Source organism: Schistocerca serialis, chromosome 7 (genome assembly GCF_023864345.2).
Source record: "Schistocerca serialis cubense isolate TAMUIC-IGC-003099 chromosome 7, iqSchSeri2.2, whole genome shotgun sequence".
Classification (NCBI taxonomy): domain Eukaryota; kingdom Metazoa; phylum Arthropoda; class Insecta; order Orthoptera; family Acrididae; genus Schistocerca; species Schistocerca serialis.
The window spans coordinates 70,674,666-70,692,787 of NC_064644.1; the positions used below are offsets into that span (position 1 = coordinate 70,674,666).

Here is an 18,122-nt window from a genome sequence, read left to right on the forward strand (position 1 = left end):
TGCATTGACGTGACGTGACGACCAGAGTGAATTGACTTTAAGATATCTCGTTGTGGTAGAGGTTTCTTTGTTCTTATTTGCGGCTTCTGTTAATTGTACAATCTGAGAAGTCGTAATATGCCTATAAAAACAAAATCCAACAGTAACACGTCATACTTGTTGTCACACCTGAGTGTACAAAACATTTGAGCGGATCATCTGTATGGCACGTTCAATAGCGTTGTAAACGGTGCTGTGCGTCGGAAACAGTGACCTCAATAAGCTCACTGGTCGGAAACAAAGATGTAGATTTCGAATGACTGATCGGAAGTCATATGTTTTCAGTCGGCGCGAATTTGGATATTACAGCTGCTTCGTAAGTTTGACACATAGTTGCATAGCGTTGGCTTGTGATTGTGTATTTTGTTGGGTTATACGTGTTTTGTAAGAGAGGCTCGTGATATGTAATTGCAGTCAAGAGGGAATGAACTAACGCCTTTTAAGTGTATTGTTTGGTAAATAGCTCCGGTTTTTAGTTTGGGAACAAGTGAAGGATTTTTGGACATGTATGCCTATTAACGCGTTCGAACCAAAAACTTCGTATTGGACCGCAGTATGAATATACGGATATTTGCTAGAATGTAAATATAACTGCGGAAAGCGCCCTACATTAAAGACTGTGTCACGACACATTATTTGCAGTCTCATGTGTAAATTAAACCAGTTTTATTAGGATTCCTTGAAAACTTTAGAATTTGTGCATACGGTGTATATTTGAATGCAAATAAACGATACTAAACGAGAACCTGCGGTGTTCACGTGTGGAATGAGAGATATTCAAATGAAACATGGTGACAAAAATAAAATTGCAATTTTAAAACCCCACAGAAAGTAAAATGCTTTTAGTAACTCCACTGCATTATTTGAGTATTATAATTATGCACAACACTGGTAGGTTATTCTAAATTCGTTTTATACTGGTAATGTTTTGGTGATCATATTTGATCTAAAATTTTACATATTCAAGGACGTGGGGGACAATGATATTAATCACATTACAGCTTCAGCCCTTAGTTTCTGATTTCAGTGATCATCAGCTTGAAAACGTTCCATCCGATTTGTTTCAACTGTCAATAAAATTCACTTATTTTATCAAAAATTTTAATTTTGCGTGGAAAAATTGTTTTGTATGTGTAGACTGTAGCGACTTGTTAGGTGTCACTTAATACTTTGAACTCTATTTGCTCCAGTCAGAAATCTCGGCAAAATATGCGAACTGTCTGTTGAAATGCACCACAGCTAAACGTCAGTTCACTTGCCGTTTTTGTATAGTGCTATGTACGCTATTAACGTGCAATTCTAGCCAGTTTAATTTTGCATTTCTGCCAAACTTACGACCAAAACACGATGTAGAACGAACGCGAGTTGCTAAGTCGAAATGAGTTCATTAAATGCCGAAATTCAGATATCCTTGATATGCAAACTGCCCAAGAACATCTTCCGGTGGCATATACAAACAAATAACAACTCAAAATTCCACAGAAGATGCTTCACAAATAATACGTAAACCACTTATAGTACAATAAAAAAGAGTATTTTATTTAGTTGCATTAGACGAATCACATCCCAAGAACATTAAAATGACTTGCTGGTGCCAGAAACATACCTTAGGATCATACAGTAAGTTAAACCCTGTGTGTGAAATTCCTTTGCGTTTAGCTAGATAGCAAAATTAGTCAAAACAGATTAAATAACAAATCTCAGATCACTGTTTTTGTACCTACCTAATTTCTGACTGTTCACTTGAAGACAGAGTGCTGGCTTATTTTCATAGTTTCAGCCACTTTTACCCTAAACAGTTATCCTTTGGGGCAATGCAGCTACAAAAACGAATTAAGTATTCATTCAGTTATTTACTACATTGTGTAGATCCCATCAAGAACCAACTTTGTGGATGCTGGAGTGACACATTGTGTACATTAACAGATGATAAGCAAATAATAGAAAAATCTGTATGACATTAACAATAAATTAGTGCAAACAGTGGAAAAATCCAGGTTGAAATGTAATGATATTGTGAAAAGGATAGTTCTTAATCACTATACAGCAGAGGTTCCAAGTCACAGATAGGCACAACAAAAAGAAACCAAGCTTTTGGCCAACAAAGCCTTTGTCAAAAAAAAAAAGACACATGAACACAACCACAGTCCCTCGCAGCTGAAGCCAGTATCTGGCTTCAGCTGTCAGAGACAAAGTCCTTGTTGGCCAGAAGCTCATTTTGGGACAGTCTTTTTGTTGTGCCTATCTGTAACTCAACATCTCAACTATATGGTGAGTTGTAACTAACCTTTTCACAATACTGTTACAATAAATTAGTGCCATTCACACATAACCACTGAATGGAAAACTGTGCCCGGTAGCTGAAGAAAGCACTGATCACAACAGTTTACAAGCAGGGTAGCAGAATGATCCACCAAACTACTGTTCAGTAGCCTTGACATCCTTTTGTTGTAGAATCTTAGAACATATTGTGAGCTCAAATGTAATGAGATATCTCATACAGAATGACACACTCCATGCCAACCAGCATGAACTCCAAAAACATCAAACTTGTGAAACCCAGCTCACACTTTCCTTACATGACGTCCTGAAAGCCATAGATCGAGGCAGTCAGGTAGATGCAGTATTTTTTTATTTACAGAAAATATTTCACTGAATACAACACCTGTGCTTATTATCAGAACTATGATTGTGTGGAATATTGAGAGAAATTTGTGAATGGGTAGTGGATTTCTTTACCTTGGATGAAGAGTCCTTGATGCAGAAGTAATTTCAGATGAGCTCCAGGGAAGTGTGTGGGGATCTTTGCTGTTGATCTTGTGTATTAATGATCTTGCAGACAATATTAATAGCAACCTCAGAATCTTTGCAGATGATGCTGTTACCTATAATGAAGTACTGTCTGAAAATAATTAAATACAAATATTCAGTCATATCTTGATAAGGTTTCAAAGTGATGCAAAGATTAGCAACTTGCTTGAAGTCTTCAGAAAAGTAAAATTGTCCACTTTCACAAAATGAAAGAACCATGGTATCAAACAGTATCAGTTGGAATCTGTCAACTTGACATTTACTTGTCTGCAGGCCAACTCTTTGTAGGAATGTGTAATGGATCACTTTGGTTCAGCTGTAGGCAAAGCTGGTGGCAGACTGTGGTTCGCTGATAGAATATTAGGGAGATGTGGTCAGTATACAAGAGCGATTCCTTACAAATCACTCATCTGACCTATGCAAGAGTATTGCTCAAGTGAGTGTGATGCATGCAAAATAGGACTAACGGGGGACATTGAACATATTCAGAAGAGGTCAGAGGTTTGTTCGACTTCTCGGTGTGTCACAGAGATACCGAAGAAACTGAACCGGCAGACACTTGAAGATATATATGTAAACTATCCGTAGAAAACTTACTACAAAATTTCAAGAACCAGCTCTGAATGATGGGTCTAGGAATATACAGCATCTCCTGTAGGGATTGCGAGGGTAAGATTAGAGTAGACTAATTTCAATCTGCACAGACACATTTAAACAGAATTTTTTTCTGCATTTCTATATGTAAGTGGAATGGGAAGAAGCCCTAATAAAATGATGGGTGCAGTGGGACATTCCCTACCATGCTGTTCAGTGGTTTGCAGAGTATGGTTGTAAGTAGCAGCTAAATCAAACCAAGTAAGGAAGAAATCTGCTACTTTGAAAAACTTTTTATTAAACAGCTTTCATACACAACATAATATTTCAACAATGGAAAATCTAGGATGGAAAAATGACAGTATCATGAAAAGGATGGATTGCTACTCACCATATAAAGCTGATGTTGAGTTGTAGACAGACACAGCAATTACACTGATTTGTTTTTATAGAGAAAATGGTTTCCTACATGTGTAAATATTCAGCCATGGTTGCATTTGTCATGAAGCCTCACAACACACTGCTACTTGCCATATAGCCAACATACCTTTTAAATCTTTGAGTCTAGATATTCAGTTAATTTGTAGAAAGAATGACTAATGAGATAATTTTTAAGTTTTCCTCTGAACTGGTTGTGATTACCCATTTTTTGCTTTGTCTGATGGGAAGTAGAATACTTTTGCACCAGGTAGAATACATTTGCATGGGCCCGGGGGGGGGGGGGGGGGGGGGACAGTTCAGCTTCAATTTATTTTTGTCAGCAACATTGTAAATATATTGGGATGCAAGAATTTAGGTTTTTAAAAAGGCATCTGCAAGATGAGCAATTTTCTACTTAACATACTATTCTTACTGGTCACTTCTGTTTATTAAACAGTTCATTTCTTTAGGTACACACTCCAGAAGATCCCCCCAGTGGATCCACAACTCTTTTGTGGATACGTGCGTAGCGAGCACGGGGCCCCGAGCTAATGTGGCCTTCCTTCCTTTCCGGGCTGCATACCTTCCCTTTCCGCATCCTTCCCCATCCCCTGTCTTTGCCCCCTCCCCCTCACCTCTGGCTCTTTCCTTCACTTTCTCCCCCTCTGGGAGTATGGTTTGTGCCTACGTCCGGAGACGGACGCTTGCAAATGTACCACATTCTTCACCTTCCTTGCTTGTATGTCTTCTTCCTTCCTTTGTCCTTCTCTTTTCCTTACCTCTTCTCTTTACCCTTTTCTCCGCTGCGGCGTTTGAGACCCCCTCTTCTTTCCTTTCCCTTTCTCTTTCTTCCTCCCTGTGCGTGTCTGAAGGCCGACCCACGCACTTCCATGCGTAGCCGGTGACGGGGTAACGCGTAATTCCCCGCCCCGGGTAGACAGGTAGGACACGTACGTACCCCCTGGTAACGGCCAGGCCCAGGGAGGGGTGATTACCCGAGCTGATACCTTCCGAAAGTGCCGATTGGTCCCTCCGTCCGTTTGTTGGGAGGTGTGACCTGAGGTGTGAACAGTCACCTAAGGCGGGAGTGCCCTCAGAGAGGGCCCCCACAAGGGAGGAGCGCGCCATCGGAGACGCCGGTAATCATGGGGGATTCTTCCGCAATGGTTTCCTCACCTTCCACTTTGTCTGCTCACAAACGTAAGTTCACTGAGTCTCAGCCACAGTCAGTTCTTCCATCGTTGCCACAGTTCCTTGTTGTTTCTCGGTCTGACGAAGGTCACGACTTCTCCACGGTCAACCCTTTCATTATTCAGAAAGGTGTCGACGCAATTGCAGGTCCTGTAAAGTCTTGTTCCAGATTACGGAATGGCACCCTGTTGTTAGAAACAGTCAGTGCCCTCCAGGCACAAAAATTGCTGCGTTCCTCACTACTACACACCTTCCCTGTCCGGGTGGAACCGCACCGTACTTTAAATTCCTCGCGCGGAGTCGTTTATACACGCTCCCTCGATGGCTTGTCTGACGAAGAAATTCAGCACTACCTGTCTGAACAGGGCGTAACGGCTGTTCGTAGGGTTATGAAGAGGGTTGACACAAACATCATTCCAACCCGCACTGTCTTCTTGACATTTGACAGAGTTCAACTCCCATCAAAGATCAAGGCAGGCTATGAGATAATTTCCTTTCGCCCTTACGTCCCAAACCCTACGCGTTGCTATCGGTGTCAGCGGTTCAATCACACCAGCCAGTCCTGTTCCAATCCGGCCAAATGTGTTACGTGTGGCAGGGATGCCCATGAGGGTGCTTGTCCACCTCCATCCCCTCGCTGCATCAACTGTATGGGTGACCACGCTGCTTCCTCTCGAGATTGTCCCGTTTTCAAGAACGAAAAGCTCATCCAGGAGATCAGAGTAAAGGAAAAGGTGTCGACCTTTGCTGCTCGAAAATTATTCGCCAGTCGACAGCCCACCGTGCCTCAGAATGGAAAATACAGCACTGTCCTTGCTTCTCCTCGGCTAACAAAGGAGGCAGCCACGCAGACTTGCGACCTCACTTTTAGTGCCAAGGTCGTCAGATCGGCCAGCGCAAAGATCGCCCGTTCAACCTCCCCGCTTTCGCCTGCCCACTCTATGGCTCACCCTTCGTCGGGTTCTGCTAAATCTCGAGCCCACAAGTCAGACACGAAGTCTTCGAAAACAGAGCATACTCGTGAAGAGTTTTTACGTACCGCAACTTCACAACCATCGGTTCCTCCTTCATCTAAACATCATACTTCCAAGAAGGCTACAAAGAAACCCAGTTCCTCTCCTTCTCCGCCAAGGCGTGTCCCATCTACAGCACCACCTGGCGGAAATCGCCCTCGGCCGTCCTCTGTGTCGCCGAGGCGCACTGCTGGTGGCCGGTGAACCGGCCGATCGCTGGTGGCAGGAGCTGCTCCTGACCAACCTATGGATCAGGATCTTCTGCCTTCGGCTGAATGCCATTCCATCCTGTCGGTCGCAAGCTCTGAGCAGTCGTTGAGTTGACAGCGACCTTGGTCACAGTCCTCAATTTTCTGTTCACCCTATGTCCATTATCCACTGGAATATCCGCGGCATTCGAGCCAATCGGGATGAATTGTCGATCCTCTTACGATCCTACTCGCCGGTCATCTTCTGTCTTCAGGAAACAAAGCTGCGTCCCCATGACCGCTTTGTTCTCCCTCATTTTCAGTCCGTCCGATATGACCTCCCCTCTGTTGAAGGCACCACAGCACATGGAGGACTCGTGATTCTTCTCCATGAAACTCTCCATTATCACCCAATCCCCTTAAACAGTTCCTTCCAAGCTGTCGCCGTCCGTCTTTCTCTTTCTGGATACACGTTCTCTCTTTGTACTGTATACATTCCATCGTCCACACCAATGGCACGAGCTGATCTCCTTCATCTTCTTGCTCAGCTTCCACCCCCCTATTTGCTGGTTGGGGACTTCAATGCCCACCACCCGCTTTGGGGATCTCCACATCCTTGTCCACGTGGCTCCCTATTGCTAGACGTCTTCCACCAAGCGGATCTAGTTTGCCTCAACACTGGGGCCCCCACATTTTTGTCTGCCTCCACGACACGTTTATCTCATTTGGACCTTGCGGTCGGTACTGTTCCGCTAGCTCGGCGCTTCGAATGGTTCGCCCTTGATGATACACACTCGAGTGACCACTTTCCATGTGTCCTTAGACTGCAGCCTCAACTGCCATATATGTGCCCGCGACGCTGGAAGTTTGCCCAAGCCGATTGGACACTTTTTTCGTCTCTAGCGACATTCGATGACCATCGCTTTCTCAGCGTCGACGATGAGGTCACACATATTACCGCTGTTATTCTTACAGCTGCGGAACATTCAATACCACGCACCTCCGAATTGCCCCGGCGCCCCCCAGTTCCTTGGTGGAGCGAGGCATGCCGTGACGCAATACGTGAGCGGCGACGTGCTCTTCGCATTTTCCGTCACCATCCTACTTTGGCCAACTGTATCCGCTATAAGCAGCTCCGTGCGCGATGCCGTCGCGTCATCCGCGATAGCAAAAGGCAAGCTGGAATTTCTTTATTAGCTCATTTAACACCTTCACTCCCTCCTTGGAAGTTTGGAGTCGGCTTCGACGGTTCTCAGGCGCGCCTAGTTTCTCCCCGGTCTCTGGGCTCACTGTCGCGCATGATACCTTAGTGGACCCCGTCGCAATTTCTAACTCATTGGGTCAGCACTTTGCTGAGATTTCGAGCTCTTCCAATTACCCGCCAGCATTTCTCCCGAAGAAACGTGCAGCGGAAGTGCGACATCTTGCTTTCTCCTCTCAAAATCACGAAAGCTACAATACTGTTTTCTCCATGCGGGAACTCCAACATGCCCTCTCTTCTTCTCGCTCCTCCGCCCCAGGACCGGATGGTATCCATGTCCAAATGTTGCTGCATTTATCCCCCCATAGTCTGCGTTTCCTCCTTCGCCTTTATAATCGAATTTGGACCGACAGTACTTTTCCCAGACAATGGCGGGAAGCTATCGTCGTTCCCGTTTCGAAACCTGGAAAGGACAAACATCTCCCCTCTAGCTATCGCCCCATTTCTCTCACGAGTAGTGTCTGTAAGGTTTTAGAGCATATGGTGAATTACCATTTAGCTTGGTGGCTGGAATCCCGCAGTCTTTTAACACCTGCCCAATGCGGATTCTGAAAGCATCGTTCTGCAGTTGACCATCTTGTTGCTCTCTCCACTTATATCATGAACAATTTTCTCCGGAAACGCCAAACAGTAGCAATATTTTTTGATCTGGAGAGAGCATACGATACCTGTTGGAGGACAGGCATCCTCCGCACACTGTTCTCTTGGGGCTTTCGAGGCCGGCTGCCCCTTTTTCTTCGCGAATTTATGGCAGAGCGCACATTTAGGGTGCGGGTGAACACTACTCTCTCCCGTACTTTCTCCCAAGAAAACGGGGTACCCCAGGGCTCCGTGCTAAGTGTTGTACTTTTTGCCATCGCCATAAATCCAATTATGGATTGTCTCCTTCCTCATGTCTCGGGCTCCCTCTTTGTGGACGATTTTGCGATCTACTACAGCTCTCAACGGACAAGCCTTATTGAACGACGTCTTCAAGGATGTCTCGATCGCCTCCACTCGTGGAGCATCGAAACCGGCTTCCGTTTCTCACCCAGTAAGACCGTTTGTGTTAATTTTTGGCGACGTAAGGAGTTTCTTTCGCCCTTCTTACATCTAGGTCCTGTCAACCTTCCATTTTCCGACGTCGCTAAATTCTTGGGTCTTATGTTTGACAGAAAACTGTGCTGGTCCTCCCACGTTTCCTATCTTTCGGCTCGCTGTCTGCGTTCCCTTAACACCCTCCGTGTCCTGAATGGTACCTCCTGGGGAGCGGACCGAGTGGTCCTTCTCCGCCTCTATCGCGCCTTAGTGCGCTCGAAATTGGATTATGGAAGCATAGTCTACTCCTCTGCTCGGCCGTCTATTCTTCGGCGTCTCGACTCTATCCACCACCGTGGATTACGTTTAGTGTCTGGGGCTTTTTACACCAGCCCTGTGGAAAGCCTTTATGCTGAGACTGCTGAACCTCCGCTGTCCAATCGGCGGGCAGTCCTTCTGAGTCGTTATGCTAGCCATCTGTCTTCCATGCCTGCTAATCCAGCCCATGACCTTTTTTTCGACGCCTCCTTTGATGTAGGGTATGCAGGCCGCTCCTCCTCCCTACTACCCCCGGGAGTCCGCTTCCGTCAACTGCTCCATTCTCTTTCCTTCCGCTTTCCTAAAACCTTCTTGACAACTTGGGGTACAGCACCGCCTTGGCTCCGTCCCCGGATCTGCTTGCTCCGTGACCTATGTCAATTTCCCAAGGATGGTACCCCTACACTTGTTTACCGTCGGGCATTTGCTGCTCTATGTGCACAAATGACTGACGCCACATTTATTTACACCGACGGCTCGAAAACATCGTTAGGTGTAGGGAGTGCCTATATTGTTGGCGACACCCCAAATCACTTTCGGCTTCCCGACCAGTGTTCGGTTTATACTGCGGAGCTTTACGCTGTTCTCCAGGCTGTCCATTACGTCCGCCGCCATCAGCGGATACAGTACGTAATCTGCTCAGATTCTCTCAGCTCTCTCCTCAGTCTCCAAGCTCTTTACCCTGTGCACCCTCTGGTCCACCGGATTCAGGACTGTCTGCGCTTGCTCCACCTGGGGGGCGTCTCGGTGGCGTTCCTCTGGCTCCCGGGACACGCTGGTATCTGTGGGAATGAGGCGGCCGATATAGCGGCCAAGGCTGCAGTCTCTCTTCTTCGGCCAGCTATTCAGTCGCTTCCCTTCACCGATCTACGGAGCGGTTTATGTCGCCAAGTTGCTCATTTATGGCATGCGCATTGGTCAACACTTCCCCATAATAAATTGCGAGAAGTGAAAGCCCTTCCTTGCGCTTGGACCTCTTCCTCCCGAACGCGTCGTCGGGAGGAGGTAATTTTAGCTAGACTCCGGATAGGGCACTGTCTTTTTAGCCATCGACATCTTTTAAGCGGCGATCCTCCCCCACTCTGTCCCCACTGCTCTCAGCTGTGGACGGCCAGACACCTTTTAATTGAATGCCCCTATTTTAATCAGTTACGCTCCCATCTACAGCTATCGCCTGATCTATCGTCGATTTTAGCAGATGACACGCGCTCAGCCGACCGCGTTCTCCAGTTTATTAGTGACAGTGAAATGACTTCAGTTTTTTGAAGCTTTTTTTGGGGACAACCAACCCCTTTCTGTAGTGGATTTTTAAGCATTCCTTCTGCTTTTAGTTTCTCAAATTTTATGACTTTGTTCCCATTGCTGCTGGTTTTAAATTTCGGTTTTTTCCTGTTTCCTAAGTCACGGGCTGGGCGCTAATGACCATAGAAGTTTTGCGCCGAAGATAATTCCAGAAGGCAATGAGGAGTGAAAACATGTGAAACAAACCACCACAATGAGAGATGCTCCTAACAAAACATGCAGAACTGACCATTTAGATTTGTTTATTAATATGTTGTCTCCAGTTTAACTTGTTTTCCAACAGGACAAGGCATTTCACGCAGGGAATTGAATGAAGGAAAAAAGTTATAAATTTTATAAACTCCCTCTTGATTGTCAAGTCTTAAGTAGTCCAGTTAGAAGCCCAGAGCCACTGAACTTGAAGTGCCTTAGCAAACGATGTTTTGAAACTGACAGATCTAGGCTAGTTAATCTGTTTGGCCCTAACAATACAGGAATATTAAGATGATAGTTGTTCTTATGTGTAAGGGGAATAGATAGGCACCAGGTATTTATTGAATCACGCTGACATGGAGGCTCTTTGTTGATAGATTCCTCTTTCATTGAAGAGGCATTCATCCATGGAAAGGTATACTGTGTAGATGTAGTCGTTACCAAATCAGTTGGCATAAAATAATGCATTGTCCATCTTATGGCTGGCTGTTCCAGAATGAGCAACATAAAAGGAAACCATTTTGGAGGTTGATCACATGATCATCTTCCCTTCACACTTCTCAAAGGATATTTACTATTCTATGGTGATTACATTATAGCTATGTCTAGTAGGCTCATTGTCATATTCTCAGGCAAGGGGACCCATCCTATTGCCATTGTGAAGCCCCTTGTTGGTGCCCCACATTATGCTAGTACTCCCAACTTCACTGCCCTGTAATGAACACTGATGCTTCACAATTCTGGTCACAGTAGGTGATGCCCAAGCTGTGGACATGGTTTTTAAACTTTAGAGAGAGTTTTTGTCACCATGGTCTCATCTTATTTTTCCCCATTCTGTGATTCGAGCATTCTGCCACTATTCTGCAATGAATAAAGGGCTGTTATCAGATGAGGAAGTTGACATTCAGCTACAAACTAGGTGCATGAGAGGAGGAGGGGAGGTGGAGCAGTTGTGACTCTGGCTGCTTCAGATCGCCTACCTCTCCTATTTCATTGCAGTTCCTTACTTTTTGATGTTTATTTTCCTCCTCCTGCTTTTCACCTGGCTCCCTGGCTCAGGTGACGCCACAAGGATAAAGAGTAAATTGGCAGTCTCTACTTTCCTTCTTCCAGAAAGTTTTTGGCCTAGATTATTAAAGAAATTAATGGGAGGTGATGACCTCAATGTTTAGTCCCTTTCAAACTCCTCAAAAATTCGACAATACTATGGGAAGGATAGATTGCCACTCACCATATAAAAGAGATGTCGAATGGCAGACGTGCGACAAAAAGACTGCTGCACATGTGAACTTGCAGCCAAAAGGCCTACATCTAATCTAGCGAACACACGTGCATTCATGCAAGCGCAACTAACACACAAGTGACCACTGTCTCTGGCCACTGAGTTCAGTCTTAGACATAGCTTTTCCCTCGTGCCAAGAGTTGTCATGTGCTCAGTCATTGGCTGTGCAAACCAACTGTGTGCTTGAATACATTGTCAGGTGCTAATCTATGTGGGTTCAAAAGTTGTGCTTCCTATAGTTCAATTCGCATGAGTAATTTGTTCCACTCACGGGATTCTGTTACCCAGTTGTTAGGAAGTCATCATTGGTGTTTGTAGTACCTGTAACGACCGTGTGGAATAGCGGCGTTGTCACGCCTGCTGCAAATACTAAAACCTTCAAGAGGGATTCTGATTCAACAACATTGCAACCAGAGATGGGTAGTAGGTGTGTGGATAAAATGTGAAAACAGCATGGACAATGTGTTGGAAGCATTCTTCCCAATTACTGAAAACACATGTGCCATGTGACATAGAAAATTAAAATGATATTTTGTGTCAGGTCAGTTCTGTAGTGCTAAAAATAAATGATGAGAGAAACACAATGTGCATAAAGCGGAAATGTGTCTACCCAGATTGCAGTGGAACAAAAAGGACTACAAGATGGTGACCAATTTCTATGTCTCAACAACCGGAAATACGGAAGCGTCCGATCCCACCTGTCTGCTTTGACCCATGACGTCACCAATCTGGCGGAAACGACCATAAACGACAGTTCCAATATGGCGCATATAAAGTCGTTATATACACATTATGAAGACGAAAATACATCGAAAAACAAACACACACCTGTTCCACAAGAAGCCTAGTGACACTAATGGTACAAATGCGGGAAATTGGGGGTTTTTGGTTGGGGTCAAACTAAATATAAACAAATTTAGACACTCACCCCCATACAAAACCACGCAAAACGACGAAAAAATCGACATCACAAAACTCCCCAAATACCACTAAACACAATATCATCTGGAATCGGATACTTCCCTTGACCTCTACAGCGTGAGTCACCTAACGTTACCGCTGGATATATTTCGTAAACCACATCAAATACTGACGAACCGATTCCACAGACCGAACGTGAGGAGAGGGGCTAGTGTAATTGTTTAATACAAACCATACAAAAATGCACGGAAGTATGTTTTTCAACACAAACCTACGTTTTTTTAAATGGAGCCATGTTAGTTTTGTTAGCACATCTGAACATCTAAACAAATACGCAATCAGTGCCATTTGTTGCATTGTAAAATGTTAATTGCATCCGGAGATACTGTAACCTAAAGTTGACGCTTGAAACCTCCGACGTTCAGTTGCGAGAGCCGGTGGACTGAGTCAAAGTAGTGTCATGCGCATACTGCATCATCACCGCTTTCACCCGTTTCATGTGTCGCTACATCAGAAATTACATGGCGATGACTTTAATCATTGAGTGCAATTCTGTCAATGGGCATTAACAGAGAATGTGTTGCAGTTCTACCTGTTTACCGATGAAGCGGGTTTCACAAACCACGGGGCAGTGAATCTACAGAACATGCATTACTGGTCTGTGGACAATCCTCGTTGGCTCAGACAGGTAGAGCGACAGCAACCGTGGACTGTAAATGTATGGTGCGGAATTATTAGCGACCACCTCATTGGTCCTCACTTCACTGAGGGGCCCAAACAGCTGCAACATACATCGCATTTCTACAGAATGATCTGCCAACGTTGCTCGAAATTGTCCCACTGGAAACGCGTCGACGTATGTGGTATCAGCATGATGGTGCACCTGCACATTCCGCAATTAACACTAGGCTGACCCTTGACAGGATGTTCGACGGGCGTTTCATAGGACGTGGAGGACACATAAATTGGCCAGCCCGTTCTCCTGATCTTACACCTCTGGACTTCTTTCTGTGGGGTACGTTAAAGGAGAATGTGTACCGTGATGTGCCTACAACCCCAGAGAATATGAAACAAAGTATTGTGGCAGCCTGCGGCGACATTACACCAGATGTACTGCGGCGTGTACGACATTCATTACGCCAGAGATTGCAAGTGTGTGCAGCAAATGATGGCCACCACATTGAACATCTATTGACCTGACATGTCGGGACACACACTATTCCACTCCGTAATTGAAAACGGAAACCACGTGTGTATGTGTACCTCACCCCTCATGGTAATGTACATGTGCGTCAGTGAAAAAGACCAATTAAAAGGTGTTGGCATGTGGACGTAATTTGCTGTTCCAGTCTCTTCTGTACCTAAGGTCCATCACCGTTCCCTTTGGATCCCTACGTAATTCGGTGCTCTCCGATACACACGATCGAACAGCGGAGGAGTGGTACTCAAGCATCAACTTTAGGTTACAGTATCTCCAGATGTAATTAACATTTTACAATGCAACAAACGGCACTGATTACGTATTTTTTTATATGATCAGATGTGCTAACAAAACTGACAGGGCTCCATTTAAAAAAACGTTGGTTTATGTTAAAAAACATACTTCTGTGCATTTTTTTATGGTTTGTATTAACCAATTACACTAGCCCCCCCCTCCTCACGTTCGGTCTGTGGAGTCGATTCGTCAGTATTTGATGTGGTTTACGAAATATATCCAGCGGTAACGTTAGGTGACTCACCCTGTATAGCTCTACAACAGCTCCCGATCCCATAAATTGGGATCGAACACTTCCCTCGACCTATATAGCTCAACAGCAGCTCCCAATCCCATAAGTTAGGATCGAACACTTCTCTTTACCTTGTTGTTGTTGTTGTGGTCTTGAGTCCTGAGACTCCATGCTACCCTATCCTGTGCAAGCTTCTTCATCTCCCAGTACTTACTGCAACCCACATCCTTGTGAATCTGCTTAGTGTATTCATCTCTTGGTCTCCCTCTAAGATTTTTACCCTCCACGCTGCCCTCCAATGCTAAATTTGTGATCCCTTGATGCCTCAGAACATCTCCTACTAACCGGTCCCTTCTTTTTGTGAAGTTGTGCCACATACTCCTCTTCTCCCTAGTTCTATTCAATACCTCCTCATTATTTATGTAATCTACCCATCTAATCTTCAGCATTCTTCTGTAGCACCACATTTCGAAAGCTTCTATTCTCTTCTTGTCCAAACTACTTATCGTCCATGTTTCACTTCCATACATGGCTACACTCGATACAAATACTTTCAGAAACGACTTCCTGCCACTTAAATCTATACTCCATTTTAACAAATTTCTCTTCTTCAGAAATGCTTTCCTTGCCGTTGCCAGCCTACATTTTATATCTTCTCTACTTCGACCATCATCAGTTATTTTGCTCCCCAAATAGGAAAACTCCTTTACTATTTTAATTGTCTCATTTCCTAATCTAATTCTCTCGGCATCACCTGACTTAATTCGACTACATTCCATTATTCTCGTTTCGCTTTTGTTGATGTTCATCTTATATCCTCCTTTCAAGACACTGTGCATTCCATTCAACTGCTGTTTCCTTTACTGCTTGCTCAATATACAGATTGAATAACATCGGGGAGAGGCTACAACCCTGTCTCACTCCCTTCGCAATCACTGCTTCCCTTTCATGCCCCTCGACTCTTATAACTGCCATCTGGTTTCTGTACAAATTGTAAATAGCCTTTCACTCCCTGTATTTTACCCCTGCCACCTTTAGAATTTGAAAGAGAGTATTTCAGTCAACATTGTCAAAAGCTTTCTCTAAGTCTACAAATGCTAGAAACGTAGGTTTGCCTTTTGCTAATCTTTCTTCTAAGATAAGTTGTAAGGTCAGTATTGCCTCACGTGTTCCAATATTTCTGCGGAATCCAAACTGATCTTCCCCGAGGTCGGCTTCTACCAGTTTTTCCATTCGTCTGTTAAGAATTCGCGTTAGTATTTTGCATCTGTGACTTATTAAACTGATAGTTTGGTAATTTTCACATCTGTCAACACCTGCTTTCTTTGGGATTGGAATTATTATATTCTTCTTGAAGTCTGAGGGTATTTCACCTGTCTTATACATCTTGCTCACCAGATGGTAGAGTTTTGTCAGGACTGGCCCTCCCAAGGCCATCAGTAGTTCTAATGGAATGTTGTCTACTCCCGGGGCCTTGTTTCAACTTAGGTCTTTCAGTGCTCTGTCAAACTCTTCGCGCAGTATCGTATCTCCCATTTCATCTTCATCTACATCCTCTTCCATTTCCATAATATTGTCCTCAAGTACATTGCCCTTGTATAGACCCTCTGTATACTCCTTCCACCTTTCTGCTTTCCCTTCTTTGCTTAGAACTGGGTTTCCATCTGAGCTCTTGATATTCATAGAAGTGGTTCTCTTTTCTCCAAAGGTCTCTTTAATTTTCCTGTAGGCAGTATCCCCTAGTGAGATAAGCCTCTACATCCTTACATTTGTCCTCTAGCCATCCCTGGTTAGCCATTATGCACTTCCTGTCGATCTCATTTTTGAGACGTCTGTATTTCTTTTTGCCTGCTTCATGTACTGCATTTTTACATTTTCTCCTTTCGTCAATTGAGTTCAATATTTCTTCTGTTACCCAAGGAGTTCTACTAACCCTCGTCTTTTTACCTACTTGATCCTCTGCTGCCTTCACTACTTCATCCCTCAGAGCTATACATTCTTCTTCTACTGTATTTCTTTCCGCCATTCCTGTCAATTGTTCCCTTATGCTCTAACTGAAACTCTGGACAACCTCTGGTTCTTTCTTTTTATCCAGGTCCCATCTCCTTAAATTCCCACCTTTTTGCAGTTTCTTCAATTTTAATCTACAGTTCATTACCAATAGGCTGTGGTCAGAGTCCACATATGCCCCTGGAAATGCCTTACAATTTAAAACCTGGTTCCTAAATCTCTGTCTTAGCATTATATAATCTCTCTGATACCTTCTAGTATCTCCAGGATTCTTCCATGTATACAACCTTCTTTCATGATTCTTGAACCAAGTGTTAGCCATGATTAAGTTACGCTCTGTGCAAAACTCTACCAGGCGGCTTCCTCTTTCATTTCTTAGCCCCAATCCGTATTCACCTCCTATGTTTCCTTCTCTCCCTTTTCCTACTCTCGAATTCCAGTCACCCATGACTATTAAATTGTCGTCTCCCTTCACTACCTGAATAATTTCTTTTATCTAATCATACATTTCTTCAATTTCTTCATCATCTGCAGAGCTAGTTGGCATATAAACTTGTACTACTGTGGTATGCGTGGGCTTTGTGTCTATCTTGGCCACAATAATGCTGTTTGTAGTAGCTTACCCGCACTCCAATTTTTTTGTTCATTATTAAACCTACTCCTGCTCTACCCCTATTTTATTTTGTGTTTATAACCCTGTTTCACCTAAAACGAGCGAGGTGGCGCAGTGCTTAGCACACTGGACTCTCATTCGAGAGGACTACGGTTCAATCCCGTCTCCAACCATCCTGATTTTGGTTTTCCGTGATTTCCCTAAATCGCTTCAGGCAAATGCCAGGATGGTTCCTTTGAAAGGGCACGGCCGATTTCCTTCCCCATCCTTCCCTCATCCGAGCTTGCGCTCCGTCTCTAATGACCTCGTTGTGGACGGGACGTTAAACACTAATCTCCTCCTCTTCCTCCTCCTCCTCCTCCTCGTCCTCCTGTATTCACCTGACCAAAAGTCTTGTTCCTCCTGCCACCAAACTTCACTAATTCTCACTATATCTAACTTTAACCTATCCATTTCCCTTTTTAAATTTTCTAACCTACCTGCCCGATTAAGGGATCTGACATTCCACACTCCAGTCCGTAGAACGCCAGTTTTCTTTTTCCTGATAACGACGTCCTCCTGAGTAGGCCCTACCCACAGATCCGAATGGGGTACTATTTTACCTGCGGAATAGTTTACCCAAGAGGACGCCATCATCATTTATCCATACAGTAAAGCTGCATGCCCTCGGGAAAAATTACGGTCGTAGTTTCCCCTTGCTTTCAGCCGTTCGCAGCACCAGCACAGCATGGCCGTTTTGGTTAATGTTGCAAGGCCAGGTCAGTCAATCATCCAGACTGTTGCCCCTGCAACTACTGAGACGGCTGCTGTCCCTCTTCAGGAACCACACGTTTGTCTGGCCTCTCAACAGATACCCCTCCGTTGTGGTTGCACCTACGGTACGGCCATCTGTATCGCTGAGGCACGGAAGCCTCCCCACCAACAGCAAGGTCCATGGTTCATGGGGAAGGTCTCTTTACCTATGTAACTGAAAAACATCTCCCAATACCAATACCAACTTTCACAGCCACACATTTCAATGAAACACTTCCCTAGACCCCAACACACGACACATACACCGAAAACAAAACAGTAAAAACTTACCACAAAAATGTTCCGGCGCCGCAAACTAGATTGGCCACCACTATATATATATATCTCACACACACACACACACACACACAAACGAAAAAATACTCAACCAAAAGAAAAACCCGACCCACCCACACCTCAACCCCCCCCCC

General features: G+C 44.6%; 1 protein-coding gene across 1 annotated transcript in view; it reads left to right on the top strand.

Annotated features, from left to right (window-relative positions):
• The first annotated feature begins 238 nt into the window (after window positions 1-238).
• The window catches only part of LOC126412892 (uncharacterized), a 47,617-nt gene continuing 29,733 nt past the window's right edge, over window positions 239-18,122 (top strand). Inside the window, exon 1 of the mRNA XM_050082781.1 lies at window positions 239-355. Within this exon, the coding sequence (XP_049938738.1) occupies window positions 315-355 (41 nt within the window). The 5' untranslated portion in view covers window positions 239-314. The remainder of the gene's footprint in view (window positions 356-18,122) is intronic.